At 36.6% G+C, this 22,162-nt stretch overlaps 2 protein-coding genes across 2 annotated transcripts in view; both read right to left on the reverse strand.

Annotated features, from left to right (window-relative positions):
* LOC140229882 (uncharacterized) overlaps positions 1-22,162 on the reverse strand; it is a 62,121-nt gene that overhangs the window by 19,263 nt on the left and 20,696 nt on the right. Inside the window, exon 3 of the mRNA XM_072310088.1 lies at positions 5,070-5,267. Coding sequence (XP_072166189.1) covers positions 5,070-5,267 — 198 coding nt within the window. The remainder of the gene's footprint in view (positions 1-5,069; positions 5,268-22,162) is intronic.
* LOC140229883 (uncharacterized) lies at positions 15,451-16,552 on the reverse strand. The gene is made up of 2 exons (XM_072310089.1): positions 16,414-16,552; positions 15,451-15,824 (listed from the first exon to the last, which is right to left on the reverse strand). The coding sequence occupies exons 1-2, from the start codon at positions 16,550-16,552 to the stop codon at positions 15,451-15,453; spliced, it is 513 nt and encodes a 170-aa protein (XP_072166190.1).

Consider the following 22,162-nt stretch of genomic DNA (forward strand, 5'->3'; position numbering starts at 1 on the left):
ACCTTCCATAGACATAACACGTCAACTTGTCTGATTTTGAGTCTTTACCTTTAATCACAATTTGAAGTATGATGGTAAGTCTTCTCGAACTAAGAGTGTGCCATTCATGTGGCACAAGATACCTCTATAGCAACATAAAACCTGTCTAAAACTCCGTTATTGGGTCAAACAATAACAACCTGGAATTTCAAAGAGATGAGCGAGACGCCATACACCTGGACTAGAGTTAATCAATTCAGCTCCCATTCCTGCAAGTTATTTAAACGTACATGTTCCTACCTATCCTGCTACAGTATAACAATAACCAATGAAGAGAAAAGGAAAGAGCAAACGAAAGGTGGCAAGCGGGACACTGTAACAAGGGGCAATTTACAACATTAAGTGTGACAAAATTAATGAAGCAAACCCAATCTCCAAACTCCAATACAAAACAAGGGAAATAGAGCAGCCGTGTTCACGGTTAGGTACACTTGATAAAATAATATGATAAATGACATCGGAGTAAAGCTGAACTGCCGGAAAAAAAAAAAAAGGAGAGAAAAAGAAAGAACGGAAAAAAAGTCCTGCGGGAGTCGAACTTCTCAGCTTCCGGTAAGGCGTTATGAACACCCAGAGCGCTAAGCGATTATGCCACACGGCTGTCCTGAAGATTGAGTGCGAAACTTAAATCTAAATACTATCGTGAATGTGTGTGGACTTGTGATGGCGCTATTCAACTTCTCACAAGTAGCAGCGTGGATTCGATCAATATACAGTTGCAAAGAAAAATTGTGAATCGTTCTGTACATATTGCATTCTCATTTTCAGTTTTAAACTACAAAATTATCAACCTGATGAGGAGATTTGAAAACATAAAATGCATGATTACTAAAGCTTATTGTCTCAGCTACAACATACGTATGTTTCAGAGGAAATGGAGCAAAATCAGATGAGGTAAAGGTGCTTAAACGTTGTCAAGTCAACGCATGGTTTAAAAAAAAATCACCTCCCATAGACATAACACGTAAACTTGTCTGATTTTGAGTCTTTACATTTAATCACAATTTCTAGTATGATGATGGCATCGTATTTCAAAACCATCACATGGACTTCAGAGGCAAATGTTCAAAGTACAACATATCTGAATTTGGGATAATATTGAGCTTAAACAACAGAGATACGAGCAAATGAATGTCAGAAACAGTACCTCAAAAAAATCAATTCCACTTTTTTTTTATTTAAAATGACGATATGATGACGTCATCGCGTTTTCCTGGCAATATTGATACTTGGAATGTTATTTACAATTCATATACTTTTGTAATATGCAATGGAAATATAGGGTCAACGGACGATTTAAAGAGCTATGACGAAATAAAGACATGTTTTTTTCACTATATTTGCAGAAAGACGCGCACGCGGAATTTCAACTTTGACGCCAGTGCATTCCTTTGTTATAGGTCGAAATCGATCGGAAATCAATGGATATTGTTACTCAAAGTATCAGGAATCCAAATCAGTCAAAAAAATTGCATTTTCATGTTGCTTACGGGCTCTGCGCGCGAAATTGCGCGGACGGACGCGCACGCGAGAAAATGTTTGAAACGCTTAAAATTGTCTCAAACTTCGAGATTTCCCATTGGGAAGTCGTTTTGAGCCTTTTAAAATTTTGACGCGCGCTTACGCGCGCATAATGATGACCTGGGTAAGTAGCGTTAAAAAGTAAGATAGAGCGTGACCTGAACTTTATGTCCAGCGAAAATGATACAGAAATGACATCTAGTTATGAAGTTATGATCGATCATGTGACAAGGTCCGAAAATCACAAAATGGCGCCTAGATGACGTCATAGATATGTTACTGTCATGAAAACCTTATTGTGGCTAGATTTTGTCATGAGACATGTTGACTGAAAATGTCATGTTATTTCGTAATGTCATTCTTGAGATATTGACGACACAAAATTGTCCAGAAAGAAAGAAGAATAAAAAAAAAAATAAAGAGAGATTTTGACAATCACAATAGGTGATACGCTGATAGCGTATCACCTAATTAACTGTCCTGTTCTACATTATCTAAAAGTTATATTATACAAACTTTTCAGTCTCCTCATCCGAGAAAGAACATGAGGCAGGGGAAGTGGAAAAAGGGACCACCTCATTTCCTGTTGTCAAATCTCTGAAATGAAAACAATGCCCCAAAGTTTTAATGTTAACCTACATGAATTGTATATGGTAGATGAATTTTACCACCGTTTTTTTTTTTTTTTTTTTTTCGGAGTGAATGTGTTTGAGCATAGGCCTATGATGTCGAGGGAGACTGAGATCTTTACAGTGCTGCCTCATTCTGAAAGCAGTGCTATAACAACTTCACACTGCTTGTCTTTAATCTTCAGCATTTGCAGATTCAGGATTGCTCTCGGTAACCAGACCAGCTGTGTTAGGACTCTGAATGATGGCCTCCTTAATGGTGGCTGTATAAACTAACTCCACTAGAGGTCTTTTTAACATATATGTGGTGACATTACATTCACTTCACGGAGGACGTTTGCAGATGATCTTGCCTTTACGTCTCATAGAAAGTCCTTGGATGACATGAGCCGAGTACTGACCCATCTCAAGACAATAGTGGAGTACTTCATGTTCTGGAGACTTTGCCCCAACCTTTATTAGATTATCATCAGACCCATGCCTTCCATGTTAGTAACCATCTTGTCAACGCTATGTTCAAGGTAGCCCTTTGTGGCAAGCCTTTCAAGCATAGGCTAAGGAAGTCCACCCTCCTTCACTGGCACTCGATCACTCTCCCTCACACTGGAACGAAAGGATGGCAAGTGTCACCAGTGCCATCAACGCATACCCTGACCTTCCAAACACGATAGCATGGGGGGCATTATTTTCATGAAGCGTTTTGTCTGACAAATTTGTCTGACAAATTTGCTCTCAGCCAATCAGATGCAAGGATTTAATAGCTTATAACAGTTTGTCAAAAAGAAAAGATCTGACAAAACACTTCATGAAATGCCCCCTTGAACAACCTGCCATCAATGTGCCTGAAATCCCACAAGCCTAGATTTCCCTATACTGTAACTTGAAAGCTTTGACCCCAAAACAGGTTGGTACAGATGCTGGTCTGATGTCATCTCTGATACCACCCAAGTTACCTACAACACTGTCTCTGGCCTGGCAACAAAGCCACAGGGCTTCAACGGGTGGTGATCAAGCAAGTCTTCATGTCTTCATCCTGTTTCTATGGCAAATCATCTCCCTCTGACCCCTGAGGAAGTGCTGAACATCACCAGATGTGGTTGCAATTAAAACAATGGCAGGACTAATATGCATCTTTAGCCTGAGAATTCTGCAAATTTGGGGCTGATGTCGCCTGCTGCTAAACATACAATTAAAGGGTTCTTTAAAGACAATGAAAATGACAGATTTAGTTTTAAGACAAGACTGAATGAGATCATGATGTCAAAGTGTATATTATCAACACCTGGGAACTGTGAGAGAACTGAAAGAGGTATCTCACATTGCTCCTTGGTTGATGTTTAATGAACAGTTTGTACGGTATTGCATTAGGACAGTTTCGTTTATGCCTTCAACAGTTTTTGTTGTTGTTTAAATTCAAGAAGAAAGTCAGGTTTGCTCGATAATATCAAGGTGGCACTTCTAAACCAAATCATATCAAAGTGATGGAGGTTATGATCCATTTCGAACTCACCTCAGGACTGCTCCCTCCCCCCCCCCCCCAACTCCTTGCTGGAAAAAAAAAAAAACTATACATAGTAAAGAAATTCTAGTTGTGTCATTAATGCTCGATGTGGTTTTGTCTGCAACCATGTATCTCTGCACTTACTGTATAGGATTATTCTGTACTTTGTTAATATGGTTTTAGGGGAATGCATAATACAAGCTTTGCTTTCTAGCTTCCCCTCCATTTTCAACATTATTTGATAAATACCATGTATTATAGGCTCCTTAATATTCCATTTTTATATTCAACCGGCGTGTACAATATGATGGTATATTGATTCCTTGCGAGACGTTTAGTGAACTTATATTGTTGAGACTTTTGTTGAGACAAATGAAATTATAAGAAATTGTGTTCAACATCGTAAGGTTTATGAATATCAAATGCTCATATATGTAGCCCCCTATATATTGTAAGTGACACCCAACATATTGCACATGCAACACGTTATGATAGCGTAGGTACGGGACTGGAAATACAGTAAATTTGTTCTATATTTCCATGCATATGTTTTGCCATTCATATAGTACATAAGCATAGGAATGGCGGCCATTTTGAATAAAAAAAATTAGCTTTAAATGCTAAATGAACCTATATGAAATGAAAATTCGCTTGCAAATGCAGATGGAGTAACTCTAGGAACAGAAATGTACAAAGTTTGGTGGAATAATTGGTCATATAATGCACATTATTGTGTTTATCACGGCCGAATTAGCATATCTGGCGGCCATTTTGGATATTTGCATTTTGCCGAAAATGCTCAAGGTTACGCGAGTGGCATCAATGGGATTTTGAATCAGCACCCTCGAATTGACAAGAAACCATAAAAAACATTGTATATATAAAAAACAAGGTTGGGTGCCTTCTAGCCTGGACTACTGATTCTAAATTTGTATCGGTCACGAATAATATGTCCCAATACGCTGTACAGTGATAGCTCAATCTGATAATCCCTTCTGTGAGTTACATTCTGTTTTGTCCTATCTATGGCACAGATAACAACACTTGGTGAGATTAAGAACTTGAATAGACCCTGAATTACAAGTGTCATTTTTCATTAAAGACTATTCTCTCGTGTGTACTTTCTTTCCACTTTTTAGACAGGTAAGGAAAGTCCATTTTTAAAGCAATGCATAATTCTATGGCTTACCGTGTCTGGTCTTTCAGAATCTAACCTTAACTATGTGTATGTGTGTGGTTATAAGAACAAGAAATTGTGATTGCCCCTTTGGGCCGCAACACCCCCCCCCCCCCCCTCGGGGGTCTGAGGACCTGTCTACGCCGCAGACGGTAAGTTACTGCCCAAGGCTCAGAAGGCGAAAGTCGTATGGTATACTTACATGTATCGCTGGTGAAGGTGAAAGTGAATTGCTGCGTCATGCACTTGTCACAGGTCATCGGAACAGGTGTCTGGCAGGACACTGACGTGGGCGCGCCAGTACCTTCGGACCCCGCACCCTCGTCTGCAGCTAATTCAGCTAGAAGAACCGCGTTTGTAGAAGACACTTCCGTACACATATTACAAGTGATGGCGCCAACTGGACAATTAGAAGAAAGTAGATGGGAAAGAGTGAGAAAGGACAATGTTATTCATTTGTACTCATTAAGCAAACATGGCGTTGCATGGTTTTGATCGGTGTTTTTTACGCCCATACGACCACACACACAAACACACACACACACACACACACACACACACACACACACATTTCTCTCCGAAGGGACAAATATTAAAAAAAAATACAAAAAATAATGTGACACTGTTACTCAGCAAAGGAAAGCAACTTTTTTATTCATTTTTTTAATACGAGACTTTGATAACCATTAAACATCTATCATACATATCAAAGGTAATGTATTTGTCTTTTAACTGGGTATGTGAACTTAGGGACAGAATTTCCTTATGGGTGAAAACAGTCATATTACTGTTCCACTGAGCAAAATAAAAGGAAAGAGAAAAAATGTTCCCTGAAATTCAAACTCATTGGAAATCAGTCTTATTGCACAATAGAGTAAATTAAAGCCTAATAAAAGTGTGCATGGTTCACGGCATCTAAAAAAAAAAAAGAATATAATCATATAAAAATAATGTTCTTTCCGTCTTCAGTGTAACCAGTTGAATAGTACTTTCTTTCCCTACAGTCTTTCATCCTTTAAAATCAATATCTTATTTAGCCACCAAAAATGTTAATCAGTGCAGTGTATCAACAACGCATGCTGAATGTCACTCTGCGTTCTCACGCCTCTTCAAGAATGGCACGAGTGGAATACCCATTTGATCCCCACAAAATGTCACTGTGTTCCCGGCAATGCAGTGTTCTTACTTGCACACGCTACAACACCACTGTCCACTATAGGAACCGTAAACTGGCATTACAATAAATCAGCCCACAATTTCAGGACACAATAATCCTTGAGACTACTCAGATCCGATATAGATTTGGACTCAATAGAGGCTTCGTTCCCAATCTTATGATTTAATTTACTTATTCTGTCTCTAATTTATTGTCTCTCATTGCGTAAGTTTGCTATTTTGTTTCGGTATTTATGAGGACGTGCACGTATTCATATGTGTGCATTATTGTCAATCTTTGGCAATTATTGATTTTGGGCTTTCAAGGAGAAAGTCCACGTTCAAAGACACGTGAATTTAGTGAATGCAACATTACTAAAAGAAAACATCAGTGAGAGTTTGAGGAAAATTGGACAACCCATTCAAAAGTTATGGATTTTTTTAAGTTTCTTCTCAGTCATTGCTGGATGAGAAGACTACTACAGCTTGTGATGTCACATTTGTACAACGATACAAAGAAATACAAACAAAAAATCAACATATTTCCACCTTTCTCGCATAATAAAAGAACGCTTGTCTTGCCTCTTTTAGAAGGCAGGGAAATGATATTACCCTTAACATACATGCAGTGACCGGTTGAGGAAGTGTTCATTGTTTGAAAAAAAAAAAATAAAATAAATTTTGTGAAATTCTCTTTATATTTCCCTTATCATCCTTATAGGCATGTAACATCATACACAGTGGTAGTCTTCTTATCCAGCAGTGACTGCAAAGATAATTTAAAAATTCGTAACTTTTGAATGGATTGTCCGATTTTCCTCAGACTTTCACTAATGCGTTTTACTAATATTGCTGCATTTACTCAATTCACACGTGTATGGAGGTGAACTTGTCCTTTAAGTCATCATTATCATCCTACCAACATGAAAGGGGTGTCTAATAATTGTTCTCAAATTAACATTTCATTTGATTCTAAGACAGTCTTGCATGAATAATTTGAACAGGAAAAAGCGCTTACTTTCTTTCTTGTTTTTTTTTTCTTTTTCATTTTTTTTTTGCTTTTGCTTTTGTTTTTACGAGTGTATTTGCGGATGACTTAAATTTCGTGATAATTGTTATCAATGAATTCCAGAACTCCCGTATTAGGTACAAAATGAACAGTAGGCCTGTTTTGTGCAATGTGTGTGCGTGTGCGTTTGTGTATGTATGTAATACTTCATGTGATACTCCATCGTATCAATTACATGACATTGCTTGCTGAAATGTGTAACGAGAAGTTATTGTTATTATCATTGTTTTCCACTAATTCCTATCTATAAGATTGTTTCCATTGTACAGCAAACTTGTCAAGAATACGCTCTGCTCTGTGAATGCGCAGTCATGAATATGATAAATAGAATGAAACTACTGATAACTAAATTCATGATTAACCGTTGAGGACGGTTTGATTATGGTACAATACACATTTCCCATTAAGACACCTGCATGCCCGAATATACTCAGGACTCGTCCTCAACGGGTTAATCACGACCGTGAGACAGGGAAGAGCACAACCTACACCTTTGCATTCACCAGAATAATTATTGTATTCAATCACAGGCTATCACTCATTCGTAACGTTCAGGAGCACGTTTTCCTTCACTGCACACTGCATCGCACAACGAAAACGACATTACATACAAGCTTTGAAGTAAGAATGGCGATGTATTGCTTTATTTGTATTTTACATCGAATGTCTCAAAGATATTAACAAAAGGTACACAAATCTAAATCCAACAAGGTTACAATACGTATTAGTACTCGGCCTGACACAGTGGAATCCAAAAGTGTATCCAACCAATTTTACGTCTATCAAAAGACAGAAGGGGCAAAAAAAATGAAAGAAAATATGATACAAAATTAAAAGAGATTTAAATGTAAAATGATGATGAGTAATGTCGTTACAAATGCTGGTATTCCTAGAAAATATTACTGATAAAAAGCTAATAAATTTGCTGGGACAGTGTATTGTAGTATCTTTAGGTTTCGCTCTTTCTTATCCACTTAATTACCACGAGTAATCAAAGAAAAATTGTATGTACACACCATGGAATAAAACGAATTAAAGCAGGGCAATTTGCTAATTAGGAGGAATCTACATAAAGCATTCCTTTTCAGGCGTATAGACTCAAAGACGATATTGTAAATTGAGTTCCTACATGAAATTCATTGTTGTATCGTCTGGCAAACTAGAATAACAATAATTCAATTCATTTTTTTTTTAAATTCAATCATAGTTTATTTCCAATCAACGAAAATCAAAAACATAGTACAATGTATGTCATTAAATGATATTGTTCAAACGCTTGCAAAAGATTCATGTAATATACGAGACAAATTATAGAACAACATATATGTACAATAATAAAGAGGAACACTGTACAAATACTACGTGGGCGAGCGGAAAATAAATTCGATCATGGAAAATAGTGATCCACTAAAAAGCAAAGCTTGTCGGACGTGGATCGCTAGATAAATAATGAGTGAATGATATACTATTCTATAACAATATACATGTAGTTATTTTGAGATACACAGGTTGGGAAAAAATATAGAATACCAATGCTATAGTGCCCGGACACTGTTCATTGAACCACGTGTACCGGGAAAATATGACAAGGACAATACATTCGTACACACATTCAATTACCCACACGCATATACACTGTTGGACGCGAGACAGTACCGAGAGGAGAGAAGACGGTAACAATACAAGTCTACGAAGAACAATAGACAGGAAAGGAAAAGGAGAGAAGAAAGAAGAGAGGTCTGCACACAGAACACGCCAAGTGCTGCGACATCAGGACGGGTGAAAGCTCAAGCATAAATTATAGCAATTTATATTATCTAAGATTATAAGTAGAAAGTAAATGTTTTCTGAGTTTATATTTAAATGTGACAAATGTGGGGGAATCTTTTAAACTATTATCTAAATTATTCCAAAGTCTAGGTCCGGTATAAAGAAATGTATTTTGGGCATGTGCGGTTCTCATTAACGGAAGATGGAATTCGTCGGATCGTCGCGTGGGATAGTTATGAACATGACTGTTTCGATGAAATAAATCGTGGAATATTTTAGGTAAAAAGGTACTGTTGTAATTAAACATAAACTGACCAAGTTGAAACACATACAAATCATTTACTTTTAATATTTTATGGTCAGAAAACAAAGCATCTGTATGTTCTCGGGTATGTAAATTAAAAACAATTCTAAGCGCTTTCTTTTGCAATAAAAGAAGTTTATCAAGTAACATCTGATATGTATTACCCCAAGCAAGAATCCCGTAGTTTAAATAAAGGAGTATCAAACTAGAATAAAGAGTTAATAATGCAGATGAAGGAAGATAATATTTTAATCTATTCATTACGCCAATGTTACGTGAAATAATTTTACATATGTTATCAATATGATTCCTCCATGAAAGCTTGTTATCAACGCAAACACCAAGAAATTTAAAAGAAGAAACTTCTTCTAAGGGAGTAGTAGCAAATGTTATATTGCCTGGGAGGCTATCTAAAGAATTACTAAACAGCATAACTTTTGTTTTTTGAATATTTAATGACAATTTGTTTGCGTATATCCATTGTATGACCTTTATCAATTCTTCATTGACGGTTCTTATTAAGATATTTGGGTCAGGGTGGGAAAAAAAAAAGATTAGAGTCGTCCGCGAATAATATGAATGATAGTTTCTCCGAGGATCTATGAAAATCATTAATATAAATAATGAATAACAATGGGCCTAATAAACTCCCTTGTGGAACACCACATGCAATTGTTCTACTTTGAGAGTCAAAGCCGTTGACATGTACAAATTGGGATCTAGTAGACTTGCTAAGGAGGTAAACGCTGCATTTTTTAGTACAAATGTCCTACTTGGCACAGATGTTCCGTAGGGCAATTGAAAATTTTTCATCTAAAGAGACAATCTGTATCTATGCAAATAAGCCTTAATTTGCATAATTTATGCAAAAATACATATAAAAATTATTTTAAAATATATGTGCATCCAGCGGAAATACCTAATTTGGTACAAAATTTCTATTCAGTAAGTGGAAACAATTCCTGCAAAAACTGATTTCATACCTATGTAAATTGATATAAAATTTGCATAATTACGCAAGTTATTGTGCAAAAATCTGCATTTTTTAGAGAATTTCTAAACTATTAAGCACTGGATCTTGTAGTACAAAGTTTGAACCTGGGATTGATGTTCCTTGGGTCAAAAGTAAATGATTCATCTGAAGAGACAAATTGTCTCAATGAAATCAACCTGTTATTTGCATAATATGCATATCAATACCTACACATCAATAGATAACCAGAACAAACAATGTCTTAAATCGCTATGAACTTAATATCCAAAAAGCTAATAGAATAAGACAATATTCTCACAACAACACTTTTCAGTTGCTTAAATTGTTTCCATATTGTTAAATTAACTTAGTTGTCTCTATGAAAACAACCCGTTATTTGCATAATATGCATATCAATACCTACACATCTACAGATAATCAGAACAAACAATGTCTTAAATCGCTTTGAACTTAATATCCAAAAAGCTATTAGAATAAGACAATATTCTCACAACAACACTTTTCAGTTGCTTAAATTGTTTCCATATTGTTAAATAAACTTAGGCATTTTAAGCATAAATTATGTAAATAAGTACACCAAACGTGAAATTTCAAAACATATTGATCTTTGAAATGATTTTTGCTCGCAACTTTCCCTCATTGCATAAATACTTTGCAGGGTGGAAAAAATAACGGTCGATAGTGACACTCTTTTAAATATGATTATACATGCAAATCTAACAGTACAGCCTACAAATGAACAGATGCAAATTGGAACAATATTGCTTACAAAAGGACTGTGTTTCCCTTGCAAACAGTACACAACTGAGGTCATGATTAGAAAATCATTACAAAAAATACTACCATAGTGAAAGTGTGAAATCTAATTTTCATTGTATTGTGTAGGCAATCAAGCGAATGAGAGGCTTTTTACATCAAACTGATTGTGCAAATTATTTGGATGCAAGGGTAGCTGCACACATTAAGAACTTACAAGCTTGAGTTAGAAACAAAGTCTGTTTCTGGAAAAAAAATGTTAACTCAGTATGCTATGAGCTACTATTGTATGGGAACTATGCTAGGAAATTTATACACAATAACATTTTGATATGGCAATAATATGCAAAACTTTTCATGTGAACAATAAAGGAGATGTTATACATGCACTTTAAGTCAAATAGTCTCAGTCTAATCAGTCAATTTCAACCATAAATCAAAGCAGAAATACTATGTTCATAGCCATAAAAGAGTTAATTCGATGGCTTTTACAATTACTAGGATGTGATTTGTCAACAGATCGTCACAGGCTACTGTTTACGTGAATCGTAAATGTCATATTCTCCTTGGTTGTGATTGTTTTCCCTTGGAAAAATGTAACTCCCTGGTGGTCCAAAGAATGTTATATTCCACCACATATCAGCTAATACCTGTATAGATCATCATTACCTACATGATCTTGAAGCTTTTTCCAAAAAATAAATATGTTAACTGGTTTAGCGTAAAGATGTCAGAGGTTAAATAAAAAAGAAATACACAGGTAAAAATGTAAAAGGTACGGTATAAAGAATGTCAGAAGTTATACATGTGTGCATCAAAATTAACTTCCATGCGACCCATACATTAAATGTAATGACGGTGATGACTATACCATGTCACTGAATTTCATGTCCTTTCCTACTTATCAAGAGGAAACAAAAACACTTGAGAGGGGAGGGCTCAACGTTTTTTCGATAATAAACAGAGGTATCACTGTCAGGTAGAACATGCACAAATATGTACTAAGTGGCATGATCTCACCTTGATTCACATTCAAGATATGAAAGACAACGTGAAATATAGAACTTTTATCAGAGCTTTGACATTTTGGGAGGAAATTTCCCAGAGAATATCCATTAGATAATACATGTATATATGAAGTTTCAAGAGAAATCCTACAAGCATTGCAAAAACATAAGGGAAATAGTGAAATTTTGAGGGCCCAATTGACCTTGATCTTTGACCCCTGACCTTTGACAAATGACCCCTAAATTCCCTAGAAAATCCCTGCCAGTACCAAGTTCCTTGAAGACACCTTGAACCATTTGCGAGATACATAGAAAAAGTGTGAAACTTAAACACTTTCACCTGAACTTTGACCTTTGACCTCTTGACCTGAAACTCTCTGGAGAATCATATTTTGGTAGTACATTGTATGCAGTCAGTAAGTTTGAAGAAAGTACCTTCAGACGTTGCATAGATATGGGGAAAACAATTAAATTTTAGCATTGGCATTGAACTTTTTGACCTTTGACCTCTTGCTGATTTTACTCAAAAACTGCTTAATCACTTGCCCAACCATGCGTCATCTTTGGACCAGGTTTGGTGAAATTTGCATAGTCTAGTCTCGAGTTATCGCGTAAACTGATACAATTTCTTAAGTTACCTTGACCATTGACTTCTGGTACATTCGGGTATTAACGTGCATAAGATGCTAATTAGGTTGTATTTGCATATAGACAAATAGTCTTTTGATATTACAAACCATCTCCTTTTGACTAAAGGAAATGCATACTACTTCCGTAGTTTCGATTATAACATGCAGTTCTTTGCTTGTATTACAGAAAACTTTAAAAATAATGTTTTTACTTTACTTTCTTTAGGAATTATGTAAATTAGCTGGTAATGATGGTTCAATAAATTCAATTTCTTTTCTCATTTTGTTTCATAAAGCGTTTTTAACGGGTTAAATCTATTTAGGATGAGATTTAAGGGGATCAAGTTTCTTTAAAGCTTCATTAAGGCTTTTTGCTTGTTCTGGTTATCTATTGATGTGTAGGTATTGATATGCATATTATGCAAATAACAGGTTGTTTGCATAGAGACAGTTTGTCTCTTCAGATGAATCATTTACTCTTGACCCAAGGAACATCCATCCCAGGTTCAAACTTTGTACTACAAGATCCAGTGCTTAATAGTTGAGAAATTCTTTGAAAAATGCAGATTTTTGCACAATAACTTGCATAATTATGCAAATTTTATGTTTATTTACATAGGTATGAAATCAATTTTTGCAGGCATTGTTTCCACATACTCTATAGAATATTTATATCAAATTAGGTATTTCCGCTGGATGCACATATATTTTTGAATATTTTTATATGTATTTTTCATAAATTATGCAAATTAAGGCTTATTTGCATAGATACAGATTATCTCTTTAGATGAAAAAATTCCAATTGTACAGAGAAACATGTGTGCCAAATAGGACATTTGTACTATAAAATGCAGCGATCACCCCTTTTTTTTTTGCCCTTAGCAAGCCTACTAATCTTTCTGATAGGTAACTCGTGAACCACTCCAAGGCCTTTCCACGTATTCCGTAATGAGACAGTTTGGCGAGTAGTATTCCGTGGTTAATCGTGTCAAAGGCTTTGGAGAAGTCCAAGGAGATACCTATTGTGTGTGAAAGTGTGTCGAGTGCGTGTGTGACTTTGTCGATGAGGGCAAGTAGTGCGTGTGTTGTGCTGTGATTTTCCCTGAATCCAAATTGAAAGTTTGAAAATATGTCGCAGGTTTTAAGAAAACGTACTGTCCTGATGTAGACTATTCTTTCAAGAATCTTAGAAATAGAAGATAATAAAGATATGGGTCTATAGTTATTGACATCATCCTTCTCCCCTTTCTTATAAATAGGAATTACTTTCGCAATTTTCATGCTATTTGGCACATGGCCAGTTGCAAGCGATGAGTTGATAATATGTACTAAGGGATCCACTATTTGAGGAATTATGTTTTTTATCAAATAGTTGTCAATTCCGTCGTGGCCAGGACTTTTGTCTTCTTTCAAATTGGCAACAATCTTTATTATTTCTTCTTTATATGTTGGGTCAAAAAATATAGTTTTGGAGTTAGGTGTATCTAAAAAATCACTAAAAGATTTACTAGAAAGAGGAATATTTTGAGAAAGATTTTTTCCAATTGAAGAAAAGAAGTCATTAAAAATTTCAGCCATGCCAGCAATAATAAAAGGTATGTAAAGCATAAAAAACGAATGCCCAATACTTATAACTACGAAATTCATTTTTGTTTCGTATGGCAAACTAGAACAACAATAATGAAAAGTATATAAGAGCAGAAAAAAAAAAAACAAATGCTCATTACTACGAAAAGAAATAGTGAAATAGTGAACTACTACTACAACTACTACTACAACTAACAACTACTACTACTACTGCTACTACTACTACTACTACTGCAACTACTACTACTACAACAACAACTACTAATACTACTGCTACTACTACTACTACTACAACAACAACTACTACTACTACTACTGCTACTACTACTACTACTACTACAACTACTACTACAACAAACAACTACTACTCCTCCTCCTCCTACTACTACTACTACTACAACTACTACTACAACAACAACAACTACTACTACTACAACTACTACTACTACTACTTCTCCTCCTCCTCCTCCTCCTACTACTACTACTTTTATGCATACAAGTCTAGAGGCAAAGATCATACCTTGCTTAGACTCTCGAAATGTGAAACGACACATTTTGTGAAGAAAGAACAAGGTTTTCATTTCGACGAAATCGAAAAAAAAAATGAATTGTTGGATAAAGTTTAGTAACGAAGAATAATTTTGTTCAATATCATACACTTTTTAAGTATACTTTTGAAGAGGGGACCTTGCAGTGAGCATTATCTTTTTGAAATGTAGGTATGATGGGAGAACTATTCTCGACTTGCAATTGTGCTAACTTTTGGTTTCTCCCTTTAGCAGCAATATCCTCTGGTTTTTTTTTTTTTCAGAACCTTTGTCCATACATCTGTCTATGCATTCTTATTCGTATTTCTTTATTAAACTGAACTAAACTACACCATAACCTGCTGTTCCTATGTAGGATAAGTATACAATTTGCATGTACAGCTGTAAATGCCTGGAATATCATTGTATTTGTTTTTTCTAAAAGTTGATATTATCATATCTTATGTATTTTCATGCTATATCAATATGCAATATGCAAATAAAATTCAAGTCAATGTACACATTTTGTCTGGTTAACAGATAACAGTCCTCTTCTCGCCTCTACAAAGTAGGGCTAATACCGATTTAATCGGGCAGAATTGCATCGTCTTTTTCGTTTAATCTTTGTGATGTGATGCGAACGATACCAGAAAATTTCACGTAACCAAAATTATTCCCTGGTTTTAGAACGGTAATTGGTGCTAAACCAGGAAAACCACCCCTTTAAGCGAGGTTGATAGCAGCCGTAACAGAAAGGGAAGTGCCAATGAACAAGAGCGCCCCGTTCATTGTGAAGTGCATAGCGCCCCGTTCATTGTGAAGTGCATAGCGCCCCCACGAGTCGTGGTCTGCATAGTTGTGCCAGCATCTCCGCCGCGGCTGCCGTCTCCTACGATTGGCGCGGCTGCGACGGTCGTTCCTGCCGCAGGTGGCGCTGTAGTGGTGCCGATGGCGTTGCAGTTGTCGCCCGTGTCGCAAACACACAGACTGCCGCTGACCCCCCTGTACGTCAGACCAAGCGGTTCGAAGATTTCCTTTAGTGTATCGGCAACGGTGGCTGCGACGAGGGAGGCAAACGTATCGCCAGAGATGCAGAAAGTTCCCTGGAGCCCGCCCTCATCACATCCCAGCTCCCTTCGAGTAAATGAGATATTGCCCACTGAGCGTAGGAAGGAGAAATGTGAAAATAAAAAAAAGAACAAGAGCGAAGCATAATGTCAGTTGGCATTCGGCAATCCTATGTACAATGACCCATCACTGAATGGATGGCTAATCTACACAAAATGAATCATAGATGTGACAGGTAACACAATCATAATATCACACAAACGGTCAAATTACATTTGAAGACAATGAATGGGATACCAAGACATTTAAGCCTGACGAGTGCAATATTCCCTAGTGCGCTATGAAATATAAAAATGGGTATTACTTTTGAATAATAATATTATTTATTGATATCATCATCAATAAAGTAATATCATTCATTAATGTATTATACAATTTGTACAATTACTATTTGGAAAAAAAAATGTATTGTGACTCTCTTTGGATATCATGAATTTGTCATCGCAATAGCACAAAAAACGAACGAAGCAGATTTCACTTATACTTTTGTAACACAAATCCCTCTTCCATAATGTATACATCCATCTTGCTAATCAATTGCCTTTATTAATCTATAATACTACCACAAGTTCAGCTACTATAACACTACACTGCATACTGTAGTAGAAACGGGTACTCACGAGTTTCATGCGTGTAGGTCTGTTCGACCACATTTGCCTTGCACGCTCTCGGCATGGAACAGTTCACTGTCAGCGGAGCATCGCACGATACGGCGTCGGGATCACTAGGCGGCATAAAGGCGGGGTTAGACGACGTCATCTGAGTACACTGCTGGCATTCTATAGAATCCTCGCCTGATTCGAAACACACAGTGAAACCCCGGATGTACGTTCATAATAACAAGCCTTTTTTTCGAAAGGCCTCACAGGCTGGCCATCATAGTGCAGAAAGATCGTAGTAGCCAAGCGCCTCAGCCGGAGAGAATAGCACCCCACCCCCTATTTTCTATGAGACATGCAAATGTGACAGCAGCTATTCATGAGCTATCAAAACGATGAATATTTTTAGACGGATTTGTTCACTCTTTATGTATAATTCAGCGTTAGTTCACCATTGTTAGCAAATACGTATGTTTGTTAGTAAGTTAATAGTTGCTTTGTCAGTTAGTTAGTTTGTTAGTTTGTGTGACTGCTTGATATTGATAGCTGCTAATCTGACTTCTTCTATTCTCTTAAACACCTCTGTTGAGTGGTTATGATTCTCTGCACTTTGCTTAACTAATTATGATATTTGGACACTTAGAAGAGCCTCGCTTGGACTTGCCTCTCGCGTGCCTCCCTCGCGCTAGAACTTTGTTTCTTTTGTAATCACTACATATCGAGATGGTCTTTGACGAAAAGAATGTAATTGTATGATTATATAGAGATAATCATTATACATGAAGATCCTCATAACAAAAACATATAAACTTCCTTTCCAAGTTTTTAATAGAAGGTTATCATGAAAAAGAGATATTTTTTCGTTTGAAAGGAATGAGTATTCAGTCTGTATTTTTTTAAACATTATCTATCTCAAATATCTGACTGCGATAAAATGGATAATCTGTTCTGCATTTTTTGCGTATTGTTTTATATATATATATATATATATATATATATATATATATATATATATATATATATATATATATAATCTCTCTATATATAATCTCTCTCTCTCTATATATATATGTATATATATATAATATATATATATATATTATTATAATATATACAATGTATATATATATATATATATATATATATATATATATATATATATGATATAATATAATAGCAGGGACGAAGTTTAGTTCATTTCAAAAATTTTAATGTTTCTTTTTTTGGCAATAGATTTCTACTCATGACTTAATTGAAAATGGACATAAAATACTAATAGAAAATTTTTCTTTGCAAAGAATAATACAAAAGCAATGGCATTTTGAGAGCACTGTGAATCGAATATTCTCAGTGGTCACACTAGTGTTCAGTTGTACCGATTCATTTCTCCAGTGGGTAGGGCGATTGAAATCCCCTTTGGTACCGAGGCCGTTCTTCTTTTTTTTTTAAATCTCAATGACGCTTTCCTTAATTTTGGACTTCCTACCGTTTATTTTTCAGTCTTAGTATCAATGTACTTTGATTGAAAAGGCATCATTTTAATATATCTTGCGAAATCTGACCGATAGCAAGAAATATTTGTTTGCAAAGTGGTGTGCGATCATATCTATCATCAATAAAACTGATTTTCTACATGTACACAAAAAATATGATATACCAAGTGAATTTTAAAGATGGTGCTCGCATACCACGCAAAATATGACGACACGAATAATACGGACTATTGAAGATGATAGCGGTAATGACACTCCTTCTGCTACTAGTAACAATAAAAAAGCCCAAATGACAAAGAAAGTACAAAGAGATTATATCGTATGTTATTAGACAATTTGTTATATCTTAATTACATGGAAAAGGGGGTTTTCATACGGAGGACCTACCGCTGGATGAGAGAGACCAGAAATGAAAAAAAAAAAAAAATCATTAATGATAAATGCTAGCAGATTAAAGGGAATGTCATGTATAAAATATATCATCTCTGCAATCTCTATTTGTAGAACATGTGACGTGGCTTCCCGCCTACTCCGAAAGAGCGCCGTCTGTTGGTGTGAGTCGCCGCTGCGGCTGCTTTCGGACACGATTCGTTTTTACCTGTTTATACACAGAACCCCTTCCCCTTAACACTTTCCTTTATAGAAACATTGTTTCCCTAACAGTGACTCACTATTCAGTCTGTTCAAGGATGGTAATGATCACAGGTAGACACTAGTATCTGATTGCGCATAATGTAAATAGTACATTACGGCAGATAATGCAAGTGTGACTTGATACGGGAAGAAAATGAATTGCATACAATGTCCATACAATTCAATAGATCGCACTGTTATTACCAGAAGGAACCTGCTAGAAATTAAATAATCTTATAATATCATAAAATGGATAAACATTTTCTGATAAATGAAAGAAACATGAGACATAAAAAAATCGAGTGAAAATTTTCACTCTAAAAAGAGTGAATACAAAAAAAGAGTCAATTTCGAGTGAAAATTCGAGTGAATTTTGAGTGAAAATGCTCATTTTCACTCATTTTGGAGTGACGTCAGGGATCACTCGAAGATTTTGGAGTGATGGAACATAGATGCCAGTACAAACACAATGACCTATAGTGCATACATGACTATAGCTTCAAAAAATCTATCAATATATTATGCTAATTTGTAGTCTTCTAATTGTTTTTTTTTTCATTCATCTATGTTAATCTGTGTGCACTGATCGTATGTACATTCTTTGCCTCTATAGCTCAGAACAACCGTCTCTTTGTCTTCTGAATAGTGTCACACGAATTTCTCACGGGATTTGATGCGCAAATATTCACGGACACACCTGAGGCAAGTCTTGTACCAAGACTATGGGGGGGGGGGAGCTAAAGTATAGTAGAGGAAAAAAAAGAAGAAAAGTATTTGCAACCTGGAGAACAGCGATGTCAAGGACAGCATCCCCCGGCGGGCGCGCCAAAACAAACAGAAGTCTGGGGACCACAGCGGGGGCGCGCCATATTGCCTCAACTGCTGCGAGTTTCAATGCAGTTAATTGCAGCCACGGACATTTCGTGCCGCCAGCTCTTTACTACATGAACTTTTTTTCATTCGATTTCATTCGATATGATGCAACACAGAGTCATGCATTGTTTTCAGTTCAGGTAGAACGAACTACAACATGAATTATAGTCGAATGAACTTTTTTCAATTAGTGTTACTGATACAACACAGCACTTTCTCAATTTATGCTGCGCGTATTAATAAAGCATCAGCAAACGTGGATATTTCTAAGGAAAGGGGAGATGATTGCAACGCATGTCGAAATAGCCTGGCATTGGCGCCAGGTTGAATCATCAGCTTACTCATTTACGATGACCGGGCGACAGGGCCGAAGGCGAGGGCTATACATCAAAGGATGAAGCAGAGCGTCCTTCATTGGTATGACCATGGAATTACTACACAGCGGTCTGTGTGTAGCTCCATGGTATGACGCACTTTCTTGGGCAGCTTTCACCCGGTGGCATAAACTCCCAAACACACACACACACACACACACACACACACATACGCACACATGCACATAAAATGCCCTCGTGCCTTCCCTCCTCTCGGATCACCCTCTCCCAGCCTCCCCATCTCTCTCCACCCCGTAGATTTTTCCAGTGTCTTCGAGGCATAATTATGCCTGCATTTGACCCACTCCCCTACACACTAAAGGGCTTTTTACACTTGTAAATTTTTGCTTAGCCCCGGACTATCGGTGGGGCTAAGGGGGGGCCTTAGCCCCACCGATAGTACGGGACTATCCTTAGCCCACTTTCTGTTTACACTCGTTTTTGCCAAAGTGGGCTAGCCCCACCGATAGTACGGTACTATCTGGCCCTGCAAAATAGCAGGGGTTAGCACCGCAATTGCGGTGCTAGCACCGCAATTGCGGTGCCAAGCAAGTGAGTGTAAACAGAACGAAAAAATAATCCTGGGCTAAGCGACGGAGACGAAGTGCGACCCTCACTGACCAATCAGAAACGAGGTAATCAAGTGCTGCCGGTGCGTGCGTGTACGTGTACAGTACACAGCGTAATTATGAATATTCATGTGGTTTGGAAAGTCCGGGGCTAGAAAGACGAGTGTAAAAAGGTCAGTTTTCTCCTTAGCCCCGGACAAGAGATAGTACGGGACTAATTGGCGAGTGTAAAAAGCTGAAAAAAATTGGTACGGGACTAACGATAGTCCTGGGTCAGAGAAAGTCCGGGGTTAAGAAACACAAGTGTAAAAAGCCCTTAAGAGTATTACTACTCATCACTACTCGCTCCTTGATTGTCTTCCCCTCCCTCCCTCTCCGCTTGTGGCCCACGTAAAAGGTGTGTGCTACGCATGTTGTAATGTGCGTATGACGTGTATTAAAAACGATTTTGTATGTGTGTTTGTATGTATGTACGTGTGTGTTTCTCACTCTGTATCTGCGTGTTATGTCTGTTTGTTTTGTTTGTTTGTTTGTTTTATCCGCCCATTTCCTTCTCGCTTGCAGTTGATTTGTTGGCCCACCAATCGATCTTCTGAAGTTCCTGAAAGGTACAGGTTTTGTTGTTTAAAATGTTTCTGTGTTACTTCATTTTCATTTTTGGTTTGTTTGTTGTTGTTGTTGTTGTTGTTTTGTGTGTGTGTGTGTTTTTTTTTTTTTTTTTTGGGGGGGGGGGATTGATTTCTGGAGCAACCAGTGTGTAAGTAACAATTATTATGCTACGTTTTCTATTTCTTTCTTTAAGCAAGTATGAATTAACTCACTTCATAGCCTGGATAGAGCTCTTTTATGAATCATGACAATCACCTGGTCCCTATAGTTACAATTACTTTCTAAAAAAAAAAAGGAATAGTTACCATTCTTCACACCATAACAGTAGTTGTTTTCGACGTCTGATCAAAAGCTCGCGATAGCAGCATTTGTCTTCAAATTTGATATCCCATGAATTAGTTATGTGTTTCACTACATGTACTAAGAATGCCATGTTGCGTAAAGAAACCTTGAGAGTTTGTCCAACTCACAATAGCCTTATGAATTGGCGTTCCTTTGACTGACTTATTTGTATTTCGTATTTTGTGATTAGGAAATATCTGCCAATATCATATCTGGCATGGAGATATCTTACATCTGCCAAAAAACAAACAAACAAACAAACAAAAAACCAAAAAAAAAAAAAAAACAGATACAAGAGGAAACTTCACGAGACTTGAATTTGATAGGATGTTACGTTGTAAAATATACGTTTTCATGGCAACAGATGCTAAGTAGCTATAATTTTCCTCACAGTTAGTAATCAGCACACAAAACTCTCTTCTTTCAGACATAAACACGAAGTGTACGTGACATATTCCGGCGAAAATGATCGTTAACTATAGCTTGCACCATTTATAATTGAAGTCGCGAAAACATAATCCGAAATGGGACCAACGATTTCCCATCGCTTCATTCAGTTGAAGGGTTCGATAACAATAGTGCGGGAGCTACGAAACAAAGACAATTATATGGAACGATGGTATACGTTTATCTTCATAACTTCCAGAAAGATTAATAATGTCTTGGAAACAAGTGAGGTATCATTCAATATTCAAACAGTTTAAACGTTTTACGATATGAATTTTTTCAAATTTTTATGTAATGATTCGTTAGTTACCAATTTGATGAGACTGCCTGCAATAAGTATATAGCCTCATTTCGAGGTTAAGTCTTTTTGTTGAGGCCTTCCAGACACAAGAGTACTCCTATTAAAACTGCGGATGGCATTTAATTACAA

This window comes from Diadema setosum, chromosome 6, assembly GCF_964275005.1.
Source record: "Diadema setosum chromosome 6, eeDiaSeto1, whole genome shotgun sequence".
Taxonomy (NCBI): Eukaryota; Metazoa; Echinodermata; class Echinoidea; order Diadematoida; family Diadematidae; genus Diadema; species Diadema setosum.

Coding starts and splice junctions, on each gene's coding strand:
- LOC140229883 (XM_072310089.1), bottom strand. CDS start 16,552: ATGACGTCGTCTAACCCCGCCTTTATGCCGCCTAGTGATCCCGACGCC. Junction 15,825..16,413: donor GACCTACACGCATGAAACTC/GTGAGTACCCGT, acceptor TCCTACGCTCAG/TGGGCAATATCTCATTTACT.